General features: G+C 38.7%; 1 protein-coding gene across 1 annotated transcript in view; it reads right to left on the minus strand.

Moving 5' to 3' along the window:
* Positions 1-16,202, minus strand: part of LOC139732407 (uncharacterized) — a 31,644-nt gene extending 15,442 nt beyond the window's left edge. Inside the window, exons 1-11 of the mRNA XM_071643272.1 lie at positions 16,142-16,202; positions 13,103-13,320; positions 12,319-12,472; positions 11,104-11,297; positions 10,375-10,528; positions 8,947-9,189; positions 5,755-6,727; positions 5,354-5,640; positions 4,841-4,960; positions 2,563-2,682; positions 457-573 (exon numbers count right to left, since the gene is read on the minus strand). Of these exons, the coding sequence (XP_071499373.1) occupies positions 457-573; positions 2,563-2,682; positions 4,841-4,960; positions 5,354-5,640; positions 5,755-6,727; positions 8,947-9,189; positions 10,375-10,528; positions 11,104-11,297; positions 12,319-12,472; positions 13,103-13,320; positions 16,142-16,202 (2,641 nt within the window). The remainder of the gene's footprint in view (positions 1-456; positions 574-2,562; positions 2,683-4,840; positions 4,961-5,353; positions 5,641-5,754; positions 6,728-8,946; positions 9,190-10,374; positions 10,529-11,103; positions 11,298-12,318; positions 12,473-13,102; positions 13,321-16,141) is intronic.
* Between the last annotated feature and the right edge of the window lie 5,418 nt (positions 16,203-21,620).

Below are 21,620 nucleotides of genomic sequence, written 5' to 3' on the forward strand. Positions count from 1 at the left end.
TATTTTGCCTTCAATGGTAGTGCTAAAAGAAAACCATGATATTAAAAAAATGCTGAATTTATCCCACTTTAGCATTTTAGAATCTATCCCATTTTTTCATAACGAATCTTTTGGTACAGACTTTTCATTAGTCCTTTATTGTTAAAACTAAACCTGATTCTTAAATTGGTAGCGCTTTTTTGGATGACCAAAGTTCCTGCTAAAATCCGAAATCGACAAATGTTGGTAAGTTTCTTTCTGATATTGCGTGTGTATAAACATCCATATTTTATGAATTTAACCTCTTCCCATACATTGTATTCCTTTTTGAATGTGGGATGTGAAGCGAAAATAAGAGGTGCCGATTTAATGATGACAAGGTATTAATGTCTACAGCAAACTTCCCAAGATAATCTGGGATTTTATGGGTTAAGATGTTGGTCCTGAAAGGGGTGATGATAGGCCTAGAATCCTTACCGATGGTGCCTGGAGGGCAAGCGGTCTGGGCGACTTCACCAGCCCTGGTCGTGTTCCAAAACAGGTTGCTGTCGACATCGATCTCGGCCGGACATTCGGGAAGACTGTATGTCACTTCTATGAAAGACAAATAATATCGATTCTAATTTATAAATGGGCAGTTTCGTACGCTTGATTGATAATTATGTCGTCATGTTCTTGATTATTCGTTTCTTCTTTGTTATATTGCAAAAGTAATCTACACTTATATCTACTTCACTGTTAAAAGTTTAGACTCCCAAAGATCTGTGCTTCGTCTTGCAATCAACAGAATAAAATTGAGAACGTTTTATTATACACTTTATTATACATAAAATTGAGAACGTTTTATTATATCTTTTTTAAAAGAAAATGTATGTAAACCAAATTAGTACTGTATAAATATTAACTAGTCTGTGTGTGTTCTTGGATAGTATTTCGAGTTTTAAATGTGTTTTTAACTGCCCAATACATTTATATGAATGTAAATATCTCACATAATATAATTTTATAAAACTGTATTGATTTCATGTCAAACAAGTCCACATCTTGTTTATCGCCGTTTCAGAAAACATGCCGAATGTTAGCTCATGCTTCTGTTTGATTTGTTTCTGTTATAAGTCTTTGTATTGCACCTTCCTGGCAAGACATCATTTCCGCCATGGTGATCAAAATATATATAAAAGCAATGATGTTAGTCATCAAACCAGTACATACACTGTAAAAACATCGGTGTTAGATTTAACACCATGGGTGTTAAATCTAACACCGATCAAACTTCAATACAGGACCACACCCACAGGTGTAGAAAATGTGTTGTGACGGTGTTAAAAAGTGTTCACCTGGCACTTCGTGGTGTTAATTTGACACTGTGGCTGGTGATATTTTTGACACTGCCTAGAGTTAATTCACTAATGAAACCGCATGGTGTTAATTTGATATTGGTGGTGTTAATTTCAATGAGCTAACACCCGTCAAGCTTCAATAGGTGACCACACCAACTGGTGTTACTGTGGTGTAAATGTGTTTACACATTTTTTCAAAAATCAAGTACCTTATCGGAAAATTCTTCATCGTCTTGTTCAGAATTAACAAGAAATTTAGTAACTAAGAAACTACTAGTATTCAAAAAAACAATTTTATATTTTGAAATGACACCCGGAGGTGTTAATCTAACACCATGAATGAGCACCGGAAATTTAACACCAGCTCGGTGTTTCATATTTAACACCTGACTTTTTGCAGTGTACGATACGTGTTATTTGTGTAATGAAGACAGAAGTTTCTTCACTGTCAGTTATACCAATTTCACATCTATCTCCGTAGAAGCCGTGGGCACACTGGCAAGAAAATCCTGCAATCTGGTCGATGCACAGTCCTGAGTTCAAGCATGGAGCATCGACGCATTCATTTATATCTGCAAGTTTAATGTTTTAAAGAAAATATTCATTAAACATCGAGCATCACTGTAGCAGCTTCAATACGGCGCTGTTTAAATTGTGTCTCATGGCGCCGTATACTATCATAAGATATGTATGGAAATTCTGGCAATGAGGTGTATCAAGAGAGCGTGGAATCAGACGAATCTCAAGGGTAGTAAAATGAATATGCTGAAAAATATCAAGCAAATTATTCAGCTAAGACACAAACCACAATAATCATACTGACTGCATGAGCATGAAAGTTTTGCCATTTACAGATTTTTGAAAAGATGAGGAACATCTACATGCCATATGAGTGATGACTAGCATCAGATATTGATCACAGATATCAGTTCATGGACAGGAAAACACGTACACTGAATTCTTGAAAAACAATCTTTGTTAAAAGAGCTTCTATGTTACTAAAGTGTGGATCTTGTACGTTGATGATTCTACTGGCAACATGATCCCATAGATTTTCCACGGAAAATACACATGTGGTAATTTCTAGTTTGATTCAATTCATACCACTTCAAAACTCATTGGTTTGTCGATATTTATATTCGTTACAATTATCACCACCATTCACCATCAGCAAAGTAAGATATGTGTCAGTTTAACGCACAGTGAAAATCAACGAGAGTGAATAGCGTTAGGGAAATCTTACTGATTTCACATCGAGATCCCTCGAATCCATCTGCGCATGTGCAGTAGAAGTGACCCTCTGTGTTGTGACATGTACCGCCGTGCTGGCATAGATTTTCATCAAGGCTGCATTCATCGATGTCTGTTAAAGAAGGAACGAGAGTGGCAGATAGACATCAGGAGAACGAAGACAGAGAGAATCACGATGACAAAAGCAGTACATCATGCCATCTGCACTTTTCTAGTAAGTCACATGTGTCTTAATCGTGACACGAATATTTTAGAAACTGACTTGTTGTCGATGACAGTAAGATAGAGTTTATAGTGGATTGTTCTGCACATTGTCAGATTTAGGGTGCATATGAACAGAGCCACTTAATCTAATCTGTAAGATTCATTGAAAAAAAACCCGTAGTGTACAGCAATGATTAGAAGCTATCAAATAATGTATTGCACATGAACAATTAGATTACAGTAATACTATGAATCTATCCTTTCTTAATCCACAGTCTATTGGCTGTATAATAGGCATAGCGATTCAATGGCATTTTAAAAAAAAAAATCTTGAGAGCAATAACATACAGGAAATGTCATACTTATGAAGATAAACCATTAAAAAACTCGTAGGCAAATTACCTTGTCTACATAGCGGTCCTTCAAAGTTCTCTGGGCAAACACACGCAAAACCGCCGAATGTGTTGAAACATCTGCCGTAGTTGTGACAAGGATTCCCTTCGCATTCATTAATGTCTGAAGGAGAATAAAGATAGCTTAAATTAACTCGATTAACAAGATATCGAACGGACCTGTAGTTTAAACTGCCAAGGTCCCAATGTGAGGTCCAGATTTGGAAATTGGGGCTATAACAAATACGCTTTTAGGAATACCTGCTGATGTACACAAAGTAAAGCATTAAAAAACTGTCTTTTCTCTACTTTGGTTCAAATTAATAAGAGTAATACAAAAAGGTCGATCATAGCATAAAGAGTGAACTATAAATCATTTCAATATGGATAACCTATTTCTGACATTATCATCACGAAGAGGTATCTCTAAAATGTTAACAATATCGTGGTGGTTTGTGTGTCCGGATTTGTTCTTTTGATACAGCAAGAGAAACATACAAACTGACACATAGACAAAGAGCCAATGAATTGAAATGTTTACAGCATTAAACTAAGTCATTAAGTCAAAATCGTAGCTTCTCGAAACTGTCCAATGAGTATTGTATCATTATCAAGTTAGGCCTTATTCGACTCAACTCGGTAATTACCCGTAACACTTTGTGTCCAATCATGATCGACCAGGTAAACAGAAATTTAATTTTGCAGTTGATCGGAGCATTGAGAAATACGCAAAAGAGCAAAATTTCACAGCAATGGCACTTAAAAGTTGGCAAATTGATTCACTTCGAGCAAATTACAATAACAATCACCATTTTCGCAGGTTCGGCCAGTAAACCCTGCTTCACAGACGCATGTGAAACCACCGTGAAGATTGAGACACCTTGCGTTGTTCTGGCAGGGGGCAATCTCTTCACATTCATTGACATCTTTATAAGATTTGGAACAATCACAAGAGGCATTATGCAATACGCAGGACCAAAATACCTACATATTAAATTCTTTGTAAAGAAAGTGTAGTAATAGGAAGCAATGAAGGTTAAATCGTTTAGTCATTAAAGTGGGAAAATGATCAATCTAGAGCATCCTATCTTCAAACTGGAAAGTTAATACAGGATATAGCACCTTTAGTGTTTTTTATGGATGAGTTTCTTTATTTTTAGTAAACGATTACAACTTACTTGCTGACAACAGATATAGCTGCAGTTCTTACTTTGCTCATTAACTTCGCCCATTACAATGTACTCACACTTTAACCATTCGATTAAAAAAAAAAAGAACAAATCACTTTACTTAGTTTGAAGTTAATCGTCGTTTCAAAATACACCAAGCTCCAAACATTACCAGAAAAGTGAATGCAAGTCGAGAGACATAAAAATTTGAAAGCCACCAACATTTCAAGCTAAACTCAGTTACATCACAACGAGCTTGTGTTGACTTAACGGACCAGCGGAAATACAATGACTGCGAGTACATTTTCGATGGAAGGTTACATTTATTTTTTCCGACTGGATTTTTGCAAAAATTAATTTAACTCGCCATTAATTTTCACTGTGTTTGCTACTACATTATGACATACATTATGAAATGGTGTCATGAATATGCCTTAATGTGATACGTATGAAGACGTAAGCTTTTCATTACAATTTTCCACCAAAAAAAAGGGGGAACGCATACCATTTTCACAATGAGATCCAGAGAACGATTGCGGGCATTCGCACTCGTAGGAGCCCGGCAGGTTGTTGCATGAACCACCGTTGTGGCACAGACTTGACTCGTGCACACATTCGTCCACGTCTGCATATTAAGATACAAATCTTTAGGTGAAGTCAAAGAGCATACTGTGCTCTTTGATATCCAGCAGAACGGTATTTTATTTAAAAGGGTTTTTAAGTTGATCACTCACATTTTGTTTGTTTATTTTTTTTTCACTTATGAACAAGAATACACGCATCGATAATGATGTGATATTCTGATAATCATATGAGATTACAATTATAATTCATGTGATTCATAAAGCGCTTTGTGTGGTAAATTTTTGAGAGTGAGAAAGTGCACATTTTAAATCAATCTCTATTGAAATCTCTGTAAAAAAGTATGAGTCGAAATTTAGTTTCACCACTCGATTTCTGTGACGAAGCATTGATTACCACATCCGTCTGTTATCATGATGACAATAATCTACTTTACCTTCTTCACACAGGTCGCCCGTATAAGAAGCCGTACAAGTACACTGGAATTCACCCACAGAATTCGAGCAGGTTCCACCATTAGAACACGGGTTAGACGCACACTCATCTACATCCTCCTCGCAATGAAGACCAGTGTATGACGGGGAACAGTTGCATTCATACGAGCCGGCAGTGTTCAAGCAAAATCCTCCATTCTGACAGGGGGTCGTTTCACACTCATCGACGTCCTGTTCACATCGCTGACCCGTAAATGCCGACGAGCACCGGCACTCGTAGGACCCGAGTGTGTTAGAGCAGTCTCCTCCATTCAGGCAAGGGCTGTATACGCACTCATCGACGTCATCTTCGCATTGTGATCCGGTGTACGATGGCGTACACTGACAAGTGAAGGAGCCAAATGTATTGAAGCACGTGCCCCCATGAGAGCAAGGATTTTGCACGCATTCGTCAACATCCGCTTCACATAGCTGACCACTGAACGATGGCGAGCAGTCACAACTGTAGCCGCCCTCTGTGTTTACGCATGATCCCTGATTACGGCAAGGGTCGTCAACGCACTCGTCCACATCATCCTCGCATCGGACACCAGTGAAAGACGACGGACATTCACACCTGTAAGACCCTTCGACATTGTAGCATGTACCTCCATTAAGACAGGGGTGATTTTCGCACTCGTTCACATCAACTTCGCAATGTTGCCCGGTAAATGATGAAAGACATTGGCATTCATAGGACCCAAAGACATCTAAACAAGTGCCCCCTTGAGCACAGGGGTTAAGGTCGCATTCATTGACATTTTGCTCGCAGTAGATCCCAGTGAATGCCGGAGTACACTGACAATTGTATGAGCCAACTGTATTGATACAGGTTCCTCCATTCAAACATGGGTCTGTTTCACATTCGTCCACGTCTACTTCACAGCGGACTCCGCTAAACGATGGGGAGCACTCGCATTCATACGAACCAACGGAGTTTGAACACACACCTTCGTTCATGCACGGGTTGTTCAAACACTCGTCTATATCTATGTCACAATGTTGCCCAGTGAACGCCGGGGAACAACGGCATTCGAAAGATCCATAAGTGTTTGAACAGGTGCCTCCATTAGCGCAGGGGTCATCTGCACACTCATCAACGTCCATTTCGCAGTGCGTTCCGGTGAATGCCGAAGAGCAACGGCACTCATACGAGCCAATGACGTTTGCACACGTTCCACCATTCTGACAGGGGTTGCCTAGGCATTCGTCAACATCTTCTTCACAAAGTTCACCGCTAAAGGATTCTGGACATGAGCATTCATAGTGACCGAAAGTGTTGGTGCACGTTCCTCCGTTGAAACACACGGATCCTTCTCCTGTGCATTCGTCAATATCTGGAAGGGAAAGATTAAAAGGTATAACGACTTTGTTAAAGGAGTTTATTTCAATGTCGTCCTCTTCCGTCCAGACTATATCGGATCATTTGAAGAGTGCTAATGGCTTGGGGCCTTTTCAGCTTCGATACCTTCTCAAAGTCATTACACAATTATCATGTTGAAATTCCTCTCACCGAGTTCGCAAAGGCTGCCACTTAGTCCCGATGGACAATCGCAAGAAAACCCTCCAAAGAGATTGACGCACAGTCCATTGTTGTAACATGGTTCGTCATCGCATTCATTTACATCTGTTAGCAGACCAGAAGGAAAGTTACAAATTATCATAAAGAAGCATCAGAAGATGAGGAAATGTTTTCTGATAAGTTGCTTTACAGAGCGTTAATTACCGTACCACTGATCTATGACGCACAAAACACACGAACTGAGAGAGAGAGAAAAAAAAAACACAGGCAGTACGAGAATGAAAAACAGCATCGTTAGCGTACAGTGGCGTATCTAGGGGGGGGGGGGCAAGGGGGGGCACGTGCCCCGGGCGCCACTCCTTGGGGGCGCAAAAAAAAAAAAAAACGAAGAAGAAAAAAAAAAGAAAAAAAGAAAAAGAAAAGAAAAAAGAAAAGAAGAAGAAGAAGAAGAAACTCACCGGAAACGGGGGGGGGGGGGAGGAAGAATGGTGGGGGGGCAGAAAACGAAATAAAAAAAGATAAAAACAAAACATAACGATGACTCGGACAAAATGACAATGTTTATTGTGTTCACACAAGAATTCCATGTTATGTAAGCTGAAATACAACAATTTTCGGCTCGCTCGCTGCGCTCGCTCTCTAAATTTCATATAGAAGAAGAAGGTAAGAACAAAATGTGATGATGACGCGGACAAAATGACAATGTCTATTGTGTTCACACATGTCATTTTATATTTAGCAGGCAAAATGTTTGACGGAGCAGCGGCTGCAATTTCTTTCGTTCTGAAGCGATCGCCAATTGGATCAAAAGAAGGCGCCAACGGTTTCGAACATACGGGGGGGGGGGGCGCCAAAAAAAATCAAACAAAATAAGAACAAAACGTACTGATGGCGTGGAAATATACAAATTTCGGCTCACTCGCTCGTACTAATTTAGAGTATTTCTTCAAGTCCTCAGTTTGTTGGTAAAAATCGTTATCTATAAGGCCGTCACTATATCTTGATTGATTAGAATTGTAAGATTTGATAAGCAAAAAATGACAAGAGTTCCATGTTTTGTAAGCTGAAATACAAAAATTTTCGGCTCGCTCGCTGCGCTCGCTCGCCGAAATTTATCAAAACAAAAAGGAGATAAGAACAAAACGTGATGATGACGCGGAAATGTACAACTTTCGGCTCACTCGCTCGTACTAATTTAGAGTATTTTTTCAAGTCTTCAGTTTGTTGGTAAAAATCGTTATCTATAAGGCCGTCATTATATTTTGATTAGAATTGTAAGATTTGATAAGCAAAAAAAAACAAGAGTTCCATGTTTTGTAAGCTGAAATACAAAAATTTTCGACTCGCTCGCTGCTCTCACTCGCCAAAATTTATCAAGAACAAAACGTGATGATGACGCGGAAATAAAAATACAAATTTCGGCTCACTCGCGCGTCCATGGGGGGCATTTCATGAAGCAATTTGTCAGATATTTCGTCTGACAAACTGTTAAAAGCTACTGAAATCCTTGCCTCTGATTGGCTGAAAGCAAATTTTGTCCGACAAGTTGCTTCATGACAAAATGCTTCATGAAATGCCCCCCTCTAGAATATTTTTTTAAAGTACTCAGTTTGTTGATATAGATAAATCGTTATCTATAAGGCCGTCACTATCTTGATTAGAATTGTAAGATTTGATAAGCAAAAAATGACAAGAATGCCATGTTTTGTCAGCTGAAATACAAAAATTTATCAAAATTCATTACATTTAAATCACCCTCAAAATACCCTTTTAAGGGCTTGAAAAGCATATCATGTGGACTTTGCTTAGAGTCCCTACCGGGATGGGGTTGGGGTTGAACACTAGTCTTTTTCAGAAATTAGGGGCGCAATTTTCGCGCTTGCCCCGGGCGCCGTTTTCCCTAGATACGCCACTGTTAGCGTACTTGTCTGATAACGTATGTTTTCAATCACACCAATCAAAGTAACAAATTCGAAAGCTTGATTGCACGTTTTTTACTTATTAAATGCGACGTCCAGGGTTGTCCCTACACACCTATGTCGCATTGCAGTCCCGTGTAGCCCGTCTCACAGACACAAATAAACTCGTCGAATTTGTCGATGCACTCTAGCGCATACTCGCCGCATGGATTGGACTCGCATTCGTCCCTCACCGCCTCGCAGCGCGCACCTGCATACCCGGCAGGGCACGCGCACTGAAATGTCGGAGAAACGGATTCGAAGATATCCGAGCAAGTTGCTCCATGAAGACAGGGCGAGGAGGAGCAAGGTAGTGCGTCTGCATGAAGATGACACAGGTGGATGTAGAAAATATTGATTGTGATGTTGATAATTGGCTTTCAATTTATTCAAAGTACTGTATTTAGAAACACTCAGCGATTTGATTCCAGTGTCATTTTACATTCTGCATTCTGAAGCTTGCTTTTATTTCTCTCATCAGAGCTTCATATTTGAATTCTGTGGAAAGGTAAATTCAACTGATATAAGTATCGATAGCTCCAAGTTAGTTACGAAACAAAAGCAAACCGTGGAAAGAACTTTATTTCGTCTCTCCCTTTAAACAAAATGACTGGGAATCCCTAAGAACAATGTTTGCGTCCAGTAAGCATCTTATTTCATTTGTCATTATTTTTATCGTTATTGATTTTTGTGAGATGCTTTTCACATTTCTTAAAATCATAATTTCAAAGGAATTAACACGATGAAATACGTGAGTAATATATTCACTTACAAATAAGCAGGCTGTCGTAACTGCCCGGAGAGAAATTATCATATTTGATAAGTAACGTCAACATGTCTTCCCCCTATGAAGTTGGCAGAAAACCCTCCTGGCCAATAATAACTCTCATTGTTTTTAAGTTTAACAGTCAAAATGCGCAACAATTGATAATGATAGTATTGACTTATTGTGTCTGTTTCAAAGAAATAGCTTTGTAAAATGATATTGAAGTAAGACTGTGCTAGACCATCATAATGTCAGGTATTAATGTCAAAAGTGGTATAAGGAGAATAGTAGAGACTGATTTCAATGCAACCAGTGGTTTACGTATTATTTAATATACTTTCCGTTAAAAAGAATGAATGAATATGAGAAAATTTTGGTGCCACCCACAAATTGTGTTGAGGTGGAAGGAAATAAAGTATTACCTCTAAGCTACATTATAGTATATCACCAGAGAAAGTTCATTTACATTTGATGTGAATTTCCCAGTTAGATCCAGCAGTGTTTGTCTGTTTGAATTAAGTATGTTAACTTATTTATTCAGCTCTTAGTAGGTTCCCAGTAGATACGCATCTTGTTGCAAACAAGATATCCCCGACTGAATTAATGAATGGCAAACTAGTTTTTAAAAAAAAACAACACACACACACAGAGTATCCTCATGAACTTATCTGTTTCCCCGAAGGGAATTGAGATACAAAATTGAGAAATTCAAGCTACATGTAGTCTCGAACAACTCACTTGCTGTACACTCGATCGCAAAGGCAAAGGAAGAATCCACGTCCGCTGTGAAACCAATGGTGAGAGTGTTGGTCGGTGACGTCAAAATAGGAGGAGCAGTCGAGTTTGGGCAGATAATTTCCTCCGCTACGGTAAGCGATTCTCTGTAGTAGATCTGTGAAAAACGCGTGCTCAATTAAAAACAACAACAACAACAACGACGCCGACAACAACGACAACCAAAAAAACCAGCTACACCAAACGGTGTCACATGTTCGAAAATAAACAGATTTTCCTGTGTTAGCTGCATTCCATTTAAGTCTCGTTTAACTCCTTTCTCGTTTTAATGTTTGTAATATCACTTCATTGAGTTGTACTCTGCGCGCTATTTCCCATACAACATGTATAGGGCTTCAGCTCAATAATATTGATACGTTCATCTGTCGATGAATTGAAATTGTCGACTGTGCCTGGTGCAGTAAATATCCCTACTCTGGATCACTAGACAACATGCTTTTATTCTCATGAAGCAGTGTGGAAGAATGTTAATGGTTTGCTTGTTTCTATTCGCTGGACATAATTATGTCGAACCATAGATTAAAAGATACATACCTCAAATCTCATTCAACATTTAGAAAAAAAGGATGGAGAGTGGAAAGAACAGGCACAGAAGAATAATATGGACAATTTGAGAAGTATGTAAAGGACCTTTATGAATATTCTTGAATTGCAGATAATATTAGTTTTTACCTTGATGTTTGTGTTGGCACAAGAGTCATCACTGTCTTGAAAGTCCATGAAATTTAGCTGTATATAGAAATCATCAGGAGCGACAATCTGCCAATCACATGCTGCGTCCGGCGGGGGAGCGACCGGGTAGAGAGGGGACTCCAACGTGACCTTTTCACCATCTTGGATGGGTATTGATACACCAGCGCATGTGCCTGAAACAAGAGATTTGAATGAGATTCGAAATCAACCAGAAGACTTTTGAAGACTTTGTAATATAATTTCATCCAGTGTAGATATGCAGGAAAAGTAATAAGGGATGTCATAGATTGCCATTATCAATCACGAACTATAAACTGTATGAAAATGTCCATGTTCGCTATCGAGTAAAAGAGTTTTGTATATTTCTGAATCAACATTACCATGCACTTAAATTGAATTGCAGCAAGATACAGCAAAATACAGAGGTAGCAAATTAGCTGATAACTTTATTGCCCTTAACTCGGAATAGATATCAGAGCTACCAAGTCTCACACATTGTGAGTGAAACTCAAGCATTTAGAGTCTGTCTCACGATCTCACGCATGGCACTCATTTTTCTCACACATCGGGAGCACAGCTTAAAGGATTACAGTGAGAGTTGCAATTGAAGGCATATTTCCCTTTTGTCTTTCAAAATAAGTAAAAATAGCCATTTAAGTAGGTGCTATGCACCAGCTTGCACCATTAAGAGCTAAAAATTGAAAAAGCTCCCTATACTGTGGGATACTGTGGGAGGGCGGACACCCCTCTCCCACACCCTCCCCTCTCTGAGTCGCTTCGCTCCCTCGCTCATGCACATAAGCGTGCGCCGAGATGCCGAATCATGAAAATCTCACTCATAAAAATTTTTTGAACTTGACATCTATGAGATATTAGGAACGTCACTCCAAATGACCATCGTGAGCTTGGAAATATAGTGGAGAGGCGTCACTGCATGGAAGACGGATTGCAGTTTTATTCATGTTATCAGGTTATAAACTATTTGTTTTATCTAGTATACCGGTAATTGAGTTCTGAAGGCTGGTTACGTTGCAGAGAAGTTGTATTCAAACGTTTTGAGGTAATATCACTATCAACAGTGCAATTATTTCGGAAACTACATGGTTCTTCTCTGGAAAACGTGAGACAAATTGGATGATTTTTATTAATAGTGCAGGATTTCACAAATAAAGAGCATGATATAGAGGAGCACACCTGTATAATCCAAAGAGAATCCATGAAATCCGTTCGTGTTGTCAGACACAAAGCGGACGTGCATCTCTGGACCTGAGGAAACAATGTCGTCGGGGACTGTTGAGCCGCAAAATTGACCGATCAACGGGGCATTCGCGCTTCCTCCATCAAATACCTGGGTGTGAGCAGAGATGAAGAGAGGGGAAAATCATATTTAAGAAGGCACAATCGGAGAGACAACATTATTTACAAGAGAACGAGACAGAAGTCAATGACATACGGCGGAAGCCATAATACCTTATCGCTATGAATATCGCGAAATGTAATTAGTCGCATAATCATCATTGTGAATATGTCATGTAGGGATAAGGGTAAGGTAACGTTCACAGTGTTTGTGATATTCTGTAGTGTGTATTTAAGTTTACTTGAGTCACAATAAAAAACGGACATTGGTCAATGTATATAAAAAATAATATAATCTTGTGTCGCAGATACATCAATGAAAACTGAAAGAGAACTGATGACATTACAAAAAGTAATTTCAGTCAAAATCACCAACAACAAAAAGTAACGTTACTCTGATTTGTTTATTGATTTTCTCTTTTTGTTTTCTGTTACAATCATTTCTATTTTTTTTCAAATATGCCATGAAAGTTTTATAAGCTTTCAAAATATACAACGTAAAGGGTAGCGCTTTTGTCTTGCCTAAATACCCGTATTTACGTTGCTTTGTTTTTGTATCTTTCGTTGCTTATTTATTTTGCCTTCATGAAAAAGCTGCATTTAAGAGGAAATTACTACTCACCTCAACAAAATCATAGCATCCACCCGCTCCACCTCCTTCCAGTGTAAAGACGGTGAAATGGATGGAGACCCGAGATCCCTCGGATAGTTTGATGGTCCATTCGCAGTTTTCATTGTTCGGGTATGCCACGAGCCCAAAGTTTGCCGAGCGGACCACTCCCGTCCACTCGACAAGTTCTGCGGGGTTCGGAATGGACGCGTGGCACTGTTGTTGGCTTGCTGCAAAATAAAACAGAATGTCCAAAGCTACAATCCAGACAAACATGCGTAGATTACTTTTAATTCACTCCGCTTCAGTGTACTGTTGAGAGGTGTCTTTTAAAAAAAAAAAAATACTATGAGCTGACAATTGAATACATTTTGCATTGTCCAGCTTGAGCTGAAGCAGACTTTTAACACTGAAATATTAATTTCATGTAGCCTATTGATTACACCACGAAAGTCGCATCTGACTATAAAGCTTATTCTCCAGTCTCAATAGATTCGACCCATGCAGCAGTTGAAACATGCACTTGAAACATGCACTTGAAACATGCACTTGAAACTATAGAAATACACGAGAAATACGACAGACTCTACAATAATGCCGAAAATATAGGGAGAAAATACAGTAATATAATTTTTACCTGGAATTGCTACAAAACATATCAAAATCATGTTCTAAAAAGCTGTGCACATGAGAATAAAGATCATTTGAAATGTCAGCGAAGAAGTTAGCCCAGGTCTAAGTCATCTTCTGCGTCATGTTCCACTCATTATATACATTGATATATTTATCAATTTCAGACAGTTTGATTTTCTCAGGGGTGAACGTCTGGGTGATGAACCCCTTTTGTATTTACTGACCAAGAGTAATTTGCAGAGACCGTAATTTTGGTTGGCTTCAGCCGAACTATCAAATCTCTGTCTCTTGCCCATCATAATTACCAAATTACCTCCGGATCATAACTTTTTAATGATCCTTTCCCGCAGTAATCCACTTCCTTTCGCTTCCTCCATGACGTGATGGTAAAATTTAATTGCCAGTGGATAATTATATAGATCGTAATAAAACTGATAATGAGGACTCGTGTGCTGGAATATGGCAAATAATGTTAGTGATAAAGGGGTGCTGTTCTGGCACAAAATACACGATTGTGTCGATAATTCATAGCACAAATCTACATTAGTTCTTTTTTTTCAATATGTGTGTGCTGAAACATATCCATCGAGGAACGTTTGAACAACAAATGCGTGTTAGTTTACATCTGCTGGTTGAATACTGCATAATATGTTGATTATTTATATATTATTTACAATGAAGTGCGATGTATATGAGGAAGTATGTTTTTATAGGTTCATGCCATATATCATACACGGATAATGTCAATCTATCCACTATCAACACCAAAATATTGTTAGCTGTTGCCCTGTCGATTTCTTTTACAAAATATCGACTTTTATTTGCGGAGGGCACTTTCACGACCCCCGACTGAGTTGTAAGGATGGTATGAGAATAGGGTTGTATGCAAGTTTAGTTGTTGTTGTTGTTGCTGTTTTTCTCTCTCTCCCTCTCTTTGTGAACGAAGAGATACAAAATCCTGGTTTAACAAGACTATGGGATCCAACTAAGAATGGCAGATTAATGTAGGTCACTATCATCACGAAATGCCTTTGTTCTACCGTTCTCCTAACAAGGCAAATCCCATGCAGTCGCCTTTAGCAGCTCAACCCATTATGATATACCATGTTATGCTGGTATGACATACAATTCAAAATAACAATATTTCGAAGGTATACAGGCTTCATTTGATATATTTAAACCTATTCTTATTTAAAGCCTACAACCTCCTATACGTGTATAATTATGATACGAAAACGTGCCAGAGAGAGTCATTAGAAAGGCAACGACAGAACGCGGCGAACAGAGTAACAACATACATACCTGCAAAATTACAGCCGAATGAAATCAGCGCAATGATCACCAAGACGGCGTACCGGCGGAGGCCCATGATCCACTCTAGAAGCAGATTTAGTTTAATAATTTCGACGACAACAACAAAAAATAGTGGATACCAGAATAATGTTTCTTTCGCTACGTTTGTTTTCAGCTTTTTCAAACTGAATATAAATGTGCTACATAAAGCAAAATATTTCGACGATTTTAAGAGTTTAGAGTTAATCATGCTATTTAAGAAAACTCATGTTCAAGGTTGACTGTAAGCAGATGTTGTAGCAACAATATTGAGGATTTTTAAGAAGACTATTTTTTTTTCACTTAGTTGTTATCATTCTATGCCATATTCTTCTTCCTTTAGTGTTACAATGGACTCCGAGCAAAACTTCAGTCTATTAAAGTGACGCGCAGGTTGAAAATTCCAGCCTGTTGTTAGAGTAGTTCAGAAAATTTCTACCGAATTCCAGTCCTAAAATTCCTAATTACTTATTGCATTACATTCTCCGTTTTAATCAAATCTCACTCTTTCCTTTCTGTCACTATAAACATAATAATTATGACATCTTTGATTACAGTGTACAAATAGTTTTGTTCATAAAAGAATAAGTCGCGATATTCTCATTTCCGAAATTTATCGAGATATCTCATAATGCTAACAGTTTCATAACCAACCATCGCATTCCAACAATAATTACAGAACCAACATAGATAGACAAACTTACTTCACAGCCAGTTGTCGTCAGAATAAATTCCACGAGTATTTCCGAAAGCCTGAAGTATCACGAATGAGAACACGCAATTCGAGGATTTTTATATCAGGCAAAAATGGTGTATGAAACTTGTAATTAGTGATATGACGACTGCGGTCGTTGTATGATCAGATCGTCGATAATATCACAACTATCGATTTAAGTGATTATGCCGATGTAGGATGTAATATGTTTGCGAGAATGTGTGATAAATAATGGTGTGTGTCGTGATGTGTGTTTTTCCCCTCCTTTTTCTTTTTGACTCTGACGACAACATGACGCTGCTACGATCGATCAGCAGAATACGCATTAAATAGTCATGTGGGGTCCTAAAGCTCCCCGCCAATTGACTTACCGGGCGCAAATTTCCTCTTTGACACCGCGTCTCCGTCGCCATCGGTGACATGGTCATTCATCTTCTGGCGAAGACAGGAGCGGGGTGAAAAATGGTTGCGATACAACGCCGAACTATATCCTGGACTTCAATGGTTTTAATTGATTACCTTTTTCGCAAAGACTGTTTCAGGAGAGTTAGAAATTCAAAATGTCGAAAACTGAAACAGGGAAAGCGTATACCATATACAGTAAGCACAGGTGCATTTGGCTCGCAATTGATGAATGATGATGAAGGGATGGATGCAATTGGGTAATAAGACTGACGCGTCTATTGGCAGACTGGATGATAGCTGATATTGTTTTGTTATTACTTTAACCAACGTTTCCATCAAATAAGCCAAGCGCATGCGCGGCAAGGTCTTTTTTCCCAAAAAAAAAACATTAACAATAAATAGTCATATGTTAATTAAAGGCTTTTTCATCGTTGTATCATCGTTAAGATGGTAATACTAGTGTACATATACTTTTACTTCCAGTACGGTTTGCTAGTAATGAAAAAGCATCCAAGCTTGCATCACTTGTCTCAATAGTGACGTCTGACATCGTAGTATCTGTTTTCCGAGAACATGAAGTGAATTGAAGAAATATGTTTCCGAGGCTAATTAAAAACTTCTTCGTCAATTTGATATTATTTGATATAATTCATGCATAAAAAAACCCGACTTGGAAGAAACATGTTTAAAACAATCAAATCTAGACAAAAGCAATATGCTTTCTAAAATTCCAGCGAAGTCTACCAATCATCAATATACTTGTGCTCACTTTTTATCGTCAGAAGTCATTTGATCTATAAGATATTTTTCAGCATTCAAATGAGCTGCCGCGATCATGCGGTCACGTGATTATGACGTGCTCGCTCGTCAGTTGAGTGCTTGAGCTGTTAATTATTTTACGACAGTGTGCCAAGATAATAGGAAGACGATATTTCCTTGACATGTAATGAAAGCATACACACACGAATACACAACTGCAAATACACAAATACATTTATTAGCCGTTTTATTTAGAGGGAACACATATCAATTTAAGATATAAAAGAAATTCTTTCCCAGTCATGTAATTAAAAGATTTGTTCTTGAACTGCCAGTAAAAAGGATTTTATATGAATTGAAAATGAATCTCTCATTTCAATCGTCCTTTTTTCACTGGGCTTTTTTTTTATTTTTTTTATTTTTTTTCCATTTCATGACATTATAATCAACAATATCCAGGAGGACAATTTCCCCTTTCGGCACTGTCTCCGCTACTTGAAGTTAAAAACTTTCTCCCCTGGACATACATAGGTGATTTGTGATTTCAACACAAATTTCGTCTTATGAAGAAAAAAAAAAATTATCGCTACAGAAAAGCCCAACAATTTACCTGGTATGATATGTGCAGACGTAAATAGGTAAAGACATGAAGTAATCAGCAGGTGAGAATTCAAGCCTTTCAATGAGCTAGGGTTCTTTGTTATCCTAGAGACAAGTGGCAGAAGGGAATCGTCGCTATAATCCAGTTTGTCGTGTTTGTAGTTCCACTTTGTGCATGAGCAGAAAAAGGTCATTTGTGATAAGAGGCATGTTGGTTTTAATTCACTAGGATAAACATTTTTGATTCAATTGTTATCTTTATATCCTTATAAATGGTGCCTTCAAACACGTCCACCTGACAGCAACAAAGTATTCGTAAAAGCCAAGTAGGCACCTTATTTATAATTTACTACCTGTGCCTTTATTTATCTTATATTGATAGAATCAGTTTGTTAACGATTCATTGCTAAACAATGACAATAATGGTGTTCCCCCACATGCGAACTGATGGGACACTAGTCCCCTGGTTTATTTTTATGCGCAGGTTCATTATTTGTTTGAAGATGAATCATCCTTACGTCGGGCAAGGTTTGATATACAGCGAGTGAAGTGTCTTAGACCCCGTTTACAGTGCGGGGCCGGGCTCGGCCGCGGCCGAGCCCGGCCTCAATTGCGCCAGACCACCTCCAGAGCGAGGCCAAATGCGAGGCCAATTTTGGCCTCGCATTTGGCCTTTTGCGAGTTTACACTGAAATGAAGGTGGACTCGGCCGCGGCCGAGCCCCGCCTCAATTGCGCGGCCGAGCCCTGCAATTTTGTCCGTTTACACTGCTGGGCTCGGCCGCGCTTTTGATTAAAACCTTTCAATATTTTGTCGTAGTGGCGCTCTGCTTGTAAACAAATGCAATTTGGTATTGTCTGGTTTTCAGACCCTTTGCCAAATGAATTCCGTGGCGACGAAGTCGCCGTTCGGGCAAAGGCCTTTGCCGAAGGAAAGAATCCTTGGCAGGACAAAACCACCTTAAACTAGCCTATACTAGTTTTCTTCGTTGAGGGGGTTAATATCCTGAATAGCGAAAGATACAGGCAGAGGGTTTGGAAGCCAGACTAAAATTGGCCGCGCAATTGGCCGCGCATTTGGCCCAGTTTGCGTTTACACCAAGAAAAGGCCGGGCTCGGCCGCGGCTCGGCCGCGGCTCGGCCGCGGCCGAGACCACCTCCAGAGCGAGGCCAAATGCGAGGCCAATTTTGGCCTCGCATTTGGCCTTTTGCGCGTTTACACTGAAGCGGGGCTGGGCACGGCCGAGCCTCGCACTGTAAACGGGGTCTTACAGTACCATCTGACAAAACAATGAAAGGTTATTTGTCCAGTGATGTGCACATAAGCTAATTATAATTCTAACTGGCTTTATATTTTGATGTATTTTTATCTTGAAATTTGAATCATATTCTTGCATGACTTTAATCTTTGTTTATATTCAATAGTGTTACATTTGCTTTGTGCGCCGAAATAGATGTCGGACACCACTTTTCTTTTTTAATCAGAAAAGATAAGTTTGGCGGCCATCAAGAATTTACGAGTGGGCACATAGTTTCATTTGTTTTTGTCATCAAGAAAAAAGGGGAGAATAACTTGCGTCTCAGCGCTTCATAACTGCATGCATTTCACCTGCAACCAGGGTTGCAAGATAGTTTGAACGGCCAAAGTTAGTCTATTTTACGGCCAAATTCGGCTAAACCTTTTTTTTTCTATCTGTCAAATACTAGAAGTAGGTATCAACCTATACTAGTTATGTGGTGTCGTGGCAATACAGTGTAGTGTGTATATCTCAATAAATCAATATCAAATATGCTAGACTTACTGAACTTTAGTTAGAGTTCGCATGATTATTAAGGTGTATAATGATTTTAGTATTTCATCAAATCATTTCATTTTCTGGTAGGTATGTCTCAATTTCTTACATTTCGGTCACAGTACGTACATGGTATATGACGAACTTTGGCATACCTGCCAATATTCACATATTATTATGAATTTTACTGCATCATTTTAATATGTCAATGAATCATTTCTTTTTAGATGTTTTCCTTTATCTTTTTCAGAAGAATTGTGTATTCGGGACACCAAAGAATGCAGTCATGATTTTGGTGGCCCGAACTGGTCGCCAAAAGTAAAGGTTTGAGTCTCATTTTATGTACCGATATTTTGTTGTTGCTTTCGTTGCTGTTGTTTCCACATACATTATCGATATCAGCTACCTCGTACAGCATCACCCTTGAGGAAAGGTCAACGGAAACAAGTAAATTACACAGGCTGCCATTCAGATACACAATAAGTGTCGATTTTCATGGTCTGCATTCAGTGGTCTGCATTGCATTCCGTAATAAAGCATGAACATGAGTCTGTGTCAGTTCCTCCTTTTGGATCTCCTTTGACTAAAACACAAGTTCATGAATTTATACAAGTTAAAATACACAAGACGCAGTACGGAGCATTTCAGACATCCGCATTTACGCAGCTTGATGGGTGGCGTCGTGACACATTTCGTTAGAATACAGCACGGCTTTGGCACCATGAGTTACCCATGGTAGTCCACATCAGCTGCCTGCATCTCAATCTAGAATTTCGCACTATGGAAATCTTTAGTCCAAACACATTGGGCGATTTTTCAAAACAAATGGAATTCTCACAACAGGAAGTGCATGTGAAAGGGCTGTATAGATTATTTACACGCATAGAACTCGGAATAAAGAAGCGTCGAGCGGTCGTTTGTTCCCATGCACCTGCTATTCCAGGCCTAGGCGCACAACGGCATCCGGTTGTCATGACTACCAAAGGTTACATCTTCTCGCCAAGGGTTCGGAGTGAATGAGAATGCAACTGGTGCACCTGTCTGGACGTCAGCGAGACGGAGAGCTGTCGTTATTTCTCTCGCGTTGAGGGATGACTTCCTTCGTCTTTGAAAGCATGCAACCTTCTGGAAAATCAGAAGACGTCACTATTTAGGTTGACAAAGGAAGCCTAACACCTCGTTATCTTAACAGTGTTCTTTAGATGTGGTGCGTGCAATTCGTTTTGCTTCTTTTTAAATATTGACTTCTAACGATTTGAAAGAAGCTTTATTCAGTCCGTGCTCCGTGAATGCCGTTTGCTTGACATCCATTGTATGGCAGAGAACTGTAGAAAGTATTTACGTATCTCTTTTTATACGCACGCTTCTGAATCTCACAACCTTGACAACGTACATCTTCTGCCTCCTTCAAAGTTCAATGTCGTAAGACAATGAAGTAACAACTGTGTGACAAACTGTCTGATTTGGCCATTACTAAAATTCTATGTCATTGGAAGGTCTGATTGCAGATATTTAAGATTACAAAGCGAGTAAAGTTGTATTTACTTTCTGTATTTAGTGTTTTGTTCGTCTACTGAATAAAGTTTCTGTACTTTTACACAATGCAACGATTGAAATGTTCTTCTGCTGAATAAATTATCTGTACTCTTACACAATGTAAAAATTTTAACCTGATTCTCTGTAGTAAGCATCAGAAACCGAGTAAAACAAAGACACCAATGTTATTCTGTTCTCTTTTATGTCTTTATTTTGGTATAAAGTCAATCAGTATATAAATTCTATGACACATGGCGATGATGTTGTATAAAAACAAACTTTTCATTGGCAATCAGTAAACTTGGAAGACCTTGTTACCATTGGAGCATACATATTTACATAAATCTTATAATTATATACATGTATGTATGCATATCATATTCATATATACAGCTATATTCATTTACACACACTTACATGCCTGGAAGTGTAGCCTACTACAGACATTTATTTATATAAACATATGCTCAGTGCTGTTTGAACATTCTGATCATGCAAATGGTTTGACCAGTGCTGTGAAACACGTTTTGTTTAATATTTTCTCTTTGGAACCATGCTGTGAACTTTGGGATAGAAATGCAATGTTTTTGTTACATTCCAAACAGAGAAGATAATTACTTTTGGTAAATCACAATTATTTCATCATAATGCTGCCAAACAAGCTCAAGCTAAATAATCTCCGCAGGGAGACTTTCAATTAATTCATTCATATTTCATTCATACATCCATCACTTGCTATTTTACGATACAGCAAATTT

The sequence above is a fragment of the Diadema antillarum genome, unplaced genomic scaffold (assembly GCF_040938485.1).
Source record: "Diadema antillarum isolate AM-2024a unplaced genomic scaffold, OU_Dant_1.0 seq00000420_RagTag, whole genome shotgun sequence".
Classification (NCBI taxonomy): Eukaryota; Metazoa; Echinodermata; class Echinoidea; order Diadematoida; family Diadematidae; genus Diadema; species Diadema antillarum.